General features: G+C 50.0%; 1 protein-coding gene across 2 annotated transcripts; it reads left to right on the top strand.

The window, feature by feature from the left end:
- The first annotated feature begins 237 nt into the window (after nt 1–237).
- On the top strand, nt 238–3116 carry ACTA1 (actin alpha 1, skeletal muscle). 2 transcript variants are annotated; one of them, XM_066383588.1, is made up of 7 exons: nt 238–367; nt 1172–1312; nt 1417–1741; nt 1917–2078; nt 2173–2364; nt 2465–2646; nt 2726–3116. In XM_066383588.1, exons 2-7 carry the CDS (start codon nt 1184–1186, stop codon nt 2867–2869), a joined length of 1134 nt encoding a protein of 377 aa, XP_066239685.1. In that variant the 5' UTR covers nt 238–367; nt 1172–1183; the 3' UTR covers nt 2870–3116. The 2 variants fall into 2 exon arrangements, with proteins under 2 accessions (XP_066239685.1, XP_066239682.1); XM_066383585.1 differs by having other exon boundaries at nt 239–385.
- The last annotated feature ends 6239 nt before the right edge of the window (nt 3117–9355 follow it).

Here is a 9355-nt window from a genome sequence, read left to right as displayed (position 1 = left end):
CCTATCCCCTCCAGCGGGCAAATGGGCTGGGTCGGGAGGGGCTGACCAGCCAGGGAGACACTCCATATACGGCCCTGCCCGCGCTACCTGGGCCCGAGCCAGGCCGCTCCTTCTTTGGTCAGTGTAGGGGACCCGGGCGGGGGCTCAGGCCGCGAACCGGCCGAGAGAGAGGTCTCTAGTGCCCAACACCCAAATATGGCTCGAGAAGGGGAGCGACATTCCTACGCGGAGGCGCGGGGGGAGGGGGGAGCGCCCACGGGCTATATAAACCTTGAGCGGGGGTACAATCGGCCACCGCAGCGGACAACGTCGAGAGAAGCCTTGCTTCCCTCCCGCGGCGACCAGGGCCCAAGCCGGAGAGCAACAGGTGTAGCCACTCGCCCAGGTAGGGCAGGCATAGGGAGGGAACAGAGGGATAGGATCCAACTAACTCATTTGATCAGACCCAAATCTGCGCCTTGAGCCTCGGTTCTCAGAGGCACACGCTCTTTAAAGAGGAGACAAGCGACAAGCAGCTTTTGGAAACATCTCCAACTTCACATCCCTACTTTGGGCTGCTCTACCTGGCATTTAATGTGTGCCCCGGTATATAAAAAGTTTTGTTTTAGTTGCCCCAAAAGCAATTACCTCTTAACTGAGCGCCGGAGCCAAGGGGCAGTAAGGACCATGACTTCCTGCGCTCGCCATTAGACGAAAGAGTGCCTCGATTGTCAGTCTGTAATGTCGTGGGGTTCCAGAGTAAGGCATTTCTCCCTGGATGGTGCTTCATGGCCCTTCGCACAGGCTCCTTCCACCCTCACACTCGCTTAGCGAAAGCCAGTATCGCGGCCTTAACCTCCTTCGGTGAGGCCACCGAGGTGCGGTGAGGGTGGGCGCTAGCGCCTGGCTCTTGCAGCAGGTAGCTTGAAGCGGAACACTGTGCCCCTAGGTTCCCGGGATGGAAGAATTCTGTGTGGTCTCAACGACCCTTGTGTCTCTCTCCCAGGCTCAGAGCAGCCCCGAGCCCGGGGAGCGAAACTAGAGAAGGTGCCTTCGGCTGTTCTTCTGGCCTGATGCGTGTAACCGGGAGCCTGGGGGTGTCCATAGGTCCCACAAGACAGAGGGTACTCGGGTCGGCGGGGCCTCCTGAACTGACGCGCAATGCATCTACATGGCTTTTCTGTCCTTGCAGAAAACAAACACCATGTGTGACGAAGACGAGACCACTGCCCTCGTGTGCGACAATGGCTCCGGCCTGGTGAAAGCCGGCTTCGCCGGCGACGATGCCCCCAGGGCCGTGTTCCCATCCATCGTGGGCCGCCCTCGCCACCAGGTCAGGCTGAGCCTCCGCCGAGGGGACCGGGTCGGGGTCGCCGCGTGGCCCAGCCGCGCCGCCCTGAGCCGAGGTAACGAGTGTTCCGTGTCTCCACTCCGCAGGGCGTCATGGTGGGTATGGGGCAGAAAGATTCCTACGTGGGCGACGAGGCTCAGAGCAAGAGAGGTATCCTGACCCTGAAATACCCCATTGAGCACGGCATCATCACCAACTGGGACGACATGGAGAAGATCTGGCACCATACCTTCTACAACGAACTCCGTGTGGCCCCCGAGGAGCACCCCACCCTGCTCACCGAGGCCCCCCTCAACCCCAAGGCCAACCGCGAGAAGATGACCCAAATCATGTTTGAGACCTTCAACGTGCCCGCCATGTACGTGGCCATCCAGGCCGTGCTGTCCCTCTACGCCTCCGGCCGTACCACGGGTGAGTGCCCGCGGAGCCACATAGCCCAGCGCGCGGCTGAACACCATCCCCCCCGCAATGCGCGCCTGCTCTCAACGCGAGAGCCCGGGCCGGCCTCGCTCCTATCCAAAGGCGGGCCTGCCGCGGCCCCGCGGCGTGAAGGAAAGCTCTCACTCCTCGTCCTGCCCCCTCGCAGGCATCGTGCTGGATTCCGGCGACGGCGTCACCCACAACGTGCCCATCTATGAGGGCTACGCCTTGCCGCACGCGATCATGCGCCTGGACCTGGCTGGCCGTGACCTCACGGACTACCTGATGAAGATCCTCACCGAGCGTGGCTATTCTTTTGTAACCACAGGTGAGCGGCGACTGGATCCCCTGGGCGGGCGGGGCGGCGCACGGGCCCCGAGGCCCCGCACTGAAAGCTCCTGTTTCGTTCCTCTCCTCTGCAGCTGAGCGCGAGATCGTGCGCGACATCAAGGAGAAGCTGTGCTACGTGGCCCTGGATTTCGAGAACGAGATGGCCACAGCCGCCTCCTCCTCCTCTCTGGAGAAGAGCTACGAGCTGCCCGACGGACAGGTCATCACCATCGGCAACGAGCGTTTCCGCTGCCCCGAGACGCTCTTCCAGCCCTCCTTCATCGGTGAGCCCCGCCCATCCTCGCCGGTCCCGGCCCGTCCCCCCGGGCCGCGCGCGTCCCGCCACCCTCCGCACCTGCTCACGCTCTCCCCCGCCATCCCCAGGCATGGAGTCGGCGGGCATCCATGAGACCACCTACAACAGCATCATGAAGTGCGACATCGACATCAGGAAGGACCTGTACGCAAACAACGTCATGTCGGGGGGCACCACCATGTACCCGGGTATCGCCGATCGTATGCAGAAGGAGATCACGGCGCTGGCCCCCAGCACCATGAAGATCAAGGTGGGCGGCCGCCCTTGCCCTTGCCCGCGAGTGGGCCTCGGGCTGCAGGCCGCCCCCACCTGACGCGATGTCTTTACAGATCATCGCCCCGCCTGAGCGCAAGTACTCAGTGTGGATCGGCGGCTCCATCCTGGCTTCGCTGTCCACCTTCCAGCAGATGTGGATCACCAAGCAGGAGTATGACGAGGCCGGGCCGTCCATCGTCCACCGCAAATGCTTCTAGACCCCGTGTCCCCACAGCGTGCCCACTCTCCTCAGGACGACAAATCTGCTCACGTGGCAGGCGGCTGACCTCGAGCCGCCGCGCAGCAACTTTCTCTCCAGCGACTCCAGTTGCTGCGGCCGCAAACCGACACAGTGTTTATAACGTGTACATACATTAACTTATTTACCTCATTTTGTTATTTTTAAAACAAAGCCCTGTGGAAGGAAAAGGAAAACTTGAAGCATTAAACTCAGCCATTCTGTTATGCTGCGTCAAGTCGTTTGTTGTGTTTATTTGACTGGGTGGGGGGCGGGGGCGGGGAACCAAGGTGGGGAACCCCCTCTTCTTAACGTCACTTTCCACAACACTAAGTGCGCTCCTTATAAGACCGTGGTCGGTGTTCCCTCTGGATCGCATCCATTCCCAAACCCTGGCAGGAGCTTCCGGCCGCTGACGCGCTGGGTGCTGAGCGGCCCCGCCCACTCAGGTCGGGCGCTGACCGTGGTGCTGAGCCCGGAGCTGCCCGCGGAGCTTTTGGGCCCCCCCCCCACCACCACCACCGCCGCTGTCTCCTTACTGAGTCAGCGTTTTCCACAGAATCTCGAAACCAGATTGAAACCGTTGTTCTACGTTTACTGAACCAGTTTTCATGTGTATGTGCAGACAATCACTTCCCTTCCCAGTTGAGAAGGCTTTTTGCTTCATGCCACGTGATGGTGGGGTAGGGAAGCCTCTTCCAGCGCCGAGTTGGGAAAGAGCGGCGCCCCGAGGTGGGAGGGGGCGAAGAGTGCCACTGGAGCGCTTCAGAAAGGACCGCATGTGCTAGGCGGAACGACACCCACGTGGCGGTGGGCGGGGGACAGGCGGCCCAGCGAGGCAGTGGAAGAAGAAGAGTTAAACAAGGGAAGACTCCCCCCACCCACCCACACACCTATATGCACTTTTATTTTATTTTATTTTATTTTATTTTATTTTATTTTATTGACAGAGACAGAGAGAGTCAGGGAGAGGGACAGATAGGGATAGAGAGACAGGAAGGGAGAGAGATGAGAAGCATCAATTCTTCATTGCAGCTCCTTAGTTGTTCAGTGACCTATATATACTTTTTAATTTTTATTAGATTTTCGCCAGAGAGAAAGGGAGAGAGAGAGAGAGACAGAAACTTCGATCCATTCCTGTATGTGCCCTGACCGGGGATTGAACTGGCGACCTCATCATTCAGGCAGAATCTGATTTTTTTTTGCTGATAATAAACATGCTTTGGCATATCTGAGCAAACACAACACACATACACCAGCCTGAATAATTCATGCATCCAGCAACCTGGAAAAATGTCAGAATCACAGGAGTTAGCTAACTTCCATGTTAAATATTTTTTAACCCAAACTCCACATCACTTAATTAGGATCTAAGTCAAGTATGTAAGGAGGTACTCACCCAATTTTCCCATGATCATCATCTTCAAATGGTTCATGATATTTTAGAACTGACAGAGGTTTTCAATATAATCGGTAGCATTCTTTCGATACCACCTTTGATATTACTTCTACTGATAACGTTAAAAAATTATGAATTCTGTGGTTTCACTTGAAATGTGCCAGATATAAAAATTTCCTTTTCTGACACTTCTTTGAACAACAATAAACATCCACATTTTATTAGTGTTCTTTATCTTTCCTGCTCTCCTACTGTAGATATTTAGTAAATTGTATTATGTACGTTAGGCCTGAAAGAGGATTTTTGGTGTGGTGTACTAAAACATGAGTCTTGATTGATTTTAGAGAAAAAGAGGAAGACAGCAACATTCATCTGTTTCTGTATGTGCCCTAATGGGGGATCGAACTGGCAACCCTTGCCAATTGGGAGGATCCTCCAACCAACTGAATCATCCAGCCAAGGCTAAAATATGAGTCTTTAAAAAATACATATACATGTACCTGTGCTGGGTGAGGGAGAAATCACTAATTCCAGCAGCTCTAAAAGTGTCTGCAGTACCAAGGAAAAAGAAGCCTTGTGTAGCTTGGTGCTAGGAGGAGTAATGTTCTGGTTGGTTCCCCACTGAAAACCCGTCTCAGAATCAGTTTCGGAGCTGTGAGGGAATCGAAAGCAACAAAATATTTCCCCTCCTGACAGCTACAGTGTGCTTCCTTAGCCTTGGCAACAGGGTTTATCCAGGAGCTAACTGCTCCTTCTCACAAAAGCTCATTTAATTTTCACCATTTCCCCCACCACACCAAATCTATAGGACTAGTGTCCAGTTAAAGAAAGAAGAAAGGGGAAGAGCTAGTGTGTCAGCACTCAAAGGAGGGGTTAGGATTAAGTGGGAAATGGAAGGATGGGGACTGGGGAACACTTGTGACTCTACTATTCAAACCTTTGGAAGTTAGAATTAGACCTTGAAATATTGTTACAGAACAAGGGGGTCCACCCACTTGATGCATAACAGAGCCAAACACTGAACAGGAGTTTTGCAGTGGAGAATTTAAAGCAGGGCATCAAGTCAGGAAAACTCTACTTAGAGCTCAAGATCCAACTCCCCACAGGTTCTTATCAAGGCTTTTTAAAGGCAAAGATGTGTGTGTGTGGGGGGGGGGTATAGAAGGAGGGGTAGAAGTTAAGGGAGAAGCTGTTTGATTAGTTCTTGTGCAAGCCTCAGAGGTTTTCCTTAATCTGATTAATTTGGTTCATGACGTCATCTTGTCTGGAGTCTTCCTCACTGTGGTTGGGTGACCAGCTGGGTTGAAGAACCAAGATTCTGAAAAATATCTCAAACTTGTGCATCCATATTGTTATTTTTAAATCAAAGGGCAGAAAGTAACCATCTTGTGACCACTGTTTTGTTTAAGCTCTCGTTATTTCGTGTTTAGCTACTTTTTTCTATTATCTCAAGTAAAGTGTACTTTTAAACATATTTTTTTCTGGAACTTGCTTTACAGGTAGGGCTCTAAGACATGACTGATACACTTTCTTTTTGACCACAAGTTACATGACAACAAAAGCAAATGGAAGTTTAGTTAAAGCCTATACTACTTATATCTCTACACTCCTTCCTCTATACCTAAACATGTTTACGATTAACAGCTGGTTTCAATATCAGAGTTCCTGTCACCTATAACTGTTCCTGACCCAACACCCTACACCTGGCAGAACTCACAGGGTCTATTAAATTACTTCATTGACCACATACTATGTGAAATGTACAGAGAAGGCTGGATATGGGTCCGTCCTTAGCAGTTCGCTGTCACTATTCCCACCATCACCAGGCATTTATGCCTTGACTCTGATGACCACAAAGCTTGGTCATCAGAGAAGCTAGGAGCTGGTGGCTTGAGGCAGGCAGGGCCCACCCTGGACTGTGGGTCGCTAGCTGCTGTGAACATCGTGACTGTTTGGCAGCTTGTTCAGCCACTTGCTGCTACGAGGATGACTTTCTCCCCCTTCACCCACCCCCTCACAGCATTGTTTTCTGACGAGGCTGGATGGGATCCAGATACTGATACTTATGGAAAAACATATCCTTCATTGTGTTCAAGGAGGTCTGCCTTGAGGTTGGCGTTAGGGGCAGAATGATACCATCTCTCACTCGGAATGCCCCAGCCCTGAGGACTGGAGATGAAAATGGGCTCATGCCACACTGGCACTGCCCATGTGAACACTTGTGTAGCCAGCCTACCTGCCTGCCTGCCTGCCTCCATCCCTTCCCTTTTTGTCTCATTTCTGTTGCTTTCATTCCCTTTGTGCCCTGCACTGTCCTTTGGAAGGCAGTCACTTTAACACTGTTGATGTGTTATAGTCCTGAGGAGTTACTGAAAGCTGACGATCCCTGCCTCAGCCATGGCTCTCGGCACATAGGCAAGAAAATTGGCCTTTAATGGCACTCTAGTTAGGTAGGCAGCACCGTGGGGATACAGGATTAAAGACCCACCTATGTCCTCATTATCCATAGCCAGAGCCACTCTTCCAAGCAAGCCATGGGTTCCACCTTCCAATGGCGGTATCATCATCGGGTGGCAAAGGCAGCTGGCAGCTGGATGTGAAGAAAGAACATTGGCGGCGGCACCAAGAAGGGAAGCTGGAGGACGCATCACTGGGTGAAGGAGCCCTGAGCCTACTAACTGACCCTGACTCCCCCTTATCAGTTTCTTAATAACTTTTCCTTATATTGAACAGTTTCTGGGGGTGATGAGTGAACATAAGAAAGACTGTGAAAGATGCTAAGATGATGTTGCTGGTTCTCATAGGTATTAATAGAACCAGGATTATCTTCTGCATGATAATCACTGGGCTTTCCTAAACCTCATTACTATGCAGAGTTTCTGGTCCCTGGGCTGGTCTCAGGGCTAGTGGGTTCCTGTGGATCCTGGGGCAAATGTCAGCTATAATATCATGCAGTTGCTTCCTGATCTCACGCTGTCTTCCCTAATTGTCTTCAGGGCACCTGTATTAGGTTTCTGTGGTTGCTCTAACAGATCACCATCAACTAGGTGGCTTAAAACAACAGCACTTATTTTTTAAATAGTTATACAGGCAAAAAGTACAAGATCAAAGTGCTGGCAGGGTTGATTTCTTTTGAGGACTCTCTCCTTGGCTTGTAGACGACCAACTTCTCCTTGTGTCCTCACTTCTACCCCCCTCCCTCCATGTCTGAGTCCACATTTCCTTCTCAGAGAGCACCAGTCATGTTGAATTAAAGACTACATGCTGGCCCTTGCCGGTTTGCTCAGTGGTAGAGCGTTGGCCTGGTGTGCAGGAGTCCCGGGTTCAATTCCCAGCCAGGGCACACAGGAGAAGTGCCCATCTGCTTCTCCACCCCTCCCCCTCTCCTTCCTCTGTGTCTCTCTCTTCCCCTCCCACAGCCAAGGCTCCATTGGAGCAAAGATGGCCCGGGCTCTGAGGATGGCTCTATGGCCCTTGCCTCAGGCACTAGAATGGCTCTGGTTGCAACAGAGCAGTGCCCCAGATGGGCAGAGCATCGCCCCCTGGTGGGCATGCCGGGTGGATCCCGGTCGGGCACATGCGGAAGTCTGTCTGACTGCCTCCCTATTTCCAACTTCAGAAAATTACAAAAATACAAAAAAAAAAAAAAAGACTGCATTTTAACTTAATTACTTTTTAATTCTCTCTCCAAATACAGTCACATTTTGAGGTATTGAAGGTTAAGGACTGCAACATATAAATTTGGCTAGGGAATGTAATTCAGCCCATAACAGGGGCAACAATTTCTCAACCCACTATCGTACCTAAGATGCCACCATTAACAATTCACTGTCATAGGCCATGCACCTCCTATGTTAATATTGTAGCTTATGCTAAAAGAAGCACTTTCACACCCATTAACTCATTTTATCTTATAAGGTAGCCAGGGCATGAATTATCATTCCATTTTCATAAATGATAAAATTGAGTCTTTAAGACTGAGTGACTTGCCTAAGTTTATAAATCAATGAAAGTGGTGGAGAAAAAGACTTGGACTTATAACTCTTGACACTATCCTTTTATTTTCTACCTTGATGTATCCTTATATTTCAGTCATATTTCCTGTAAACGGCATATGGCTGAATAGCTCTTCCAGCTTGACAATTTTGTCTTTAATTGAAACAGTTGGTCCATTTATATTTAATGTAATGACTGATATATTTGGATTTAAATTTACCATTTTATTTTGTGCTATTATTCCAACCTGTTTAAAATCTAAAATTGTTCAATACTTTTACTTTTCTTGCACAATATGAGACCCTTTGAAGACTGGGAATTTACTGAATTACCTTCCCCCTGGAGTGTCACATGTTTTCATCTTATCTTTTTAAACCCATAGATATAATTATTTGTTATAGACCAGTCACAATTGTAATCTCCTTAAGATATCATAACTGTTTTATATAGTTTAAATTTCCTTGTAGATTAACAATGACCTTTGCTCACTCTTTCTCCTGGGTCTCTTCCATATGGGGTCATTTCCCTTATGCTTGAAGCACAGGCTTTAGAATGCCCTGTTGGGAGGGTCTGTTGGTTGCAAAATCTCAGTTTTGTTTTCCTGTATATGTCTCATTCTTGAAAGATATTTTTTTAGAATACAGAATTCTTGGGTTGCAGTTATTTCTTTTGGCATATTGACAGTGCCATCACTGCTGAGTGCTATCTTGACAGTTGAGAAATCAACAGTCAGCCTGTTCTTTTGGGGGGGGGGTGTTGGGGAAGAAAGAGAGAGACAGATAGCCAGGAACATCAATCTGTTCCTGTGTGTGTCCTGACTGGGGATCAAACTGGCAATCTCTGTGCTTCAGGATGATGCTCTAACCAACTGAGCTACCTCACTAGGGCAGACCTCAGGTTTCAAACAGGTGACCTCAGTATTCCAGGTCAAGGCTCTATCCACTGTGCCATCACTAATTCAGGCACTTTGACTCAATCTATTGTTAAACCTTTCTGTTCAGTTTTTAATTTGTGTTACTGAATTTTTTACTTTAATAAATTTTTAGACATTCCATTTCATTCTTTTTCAAA

This window comes from Saccopteryx leptura, chromosome 1 (assembly GCF_036850995.1).
Source record: "Saccopteryx leptura isolate mSacLep1 chromosome 1, mSacLep1_pri_phased_curated, whole genome shotgun sequence".
NCBI classification, from domain to species: domain Eukaryota; kingdom Metazoa; phylum Chordata; class Mammalia; order Chiroptera; family Emballonuridae; genus Saccopteryx; species Saccopteryx leptura.
This window is presented reverse-complemented; position numbering and strand designations above follow the sequence as displayed.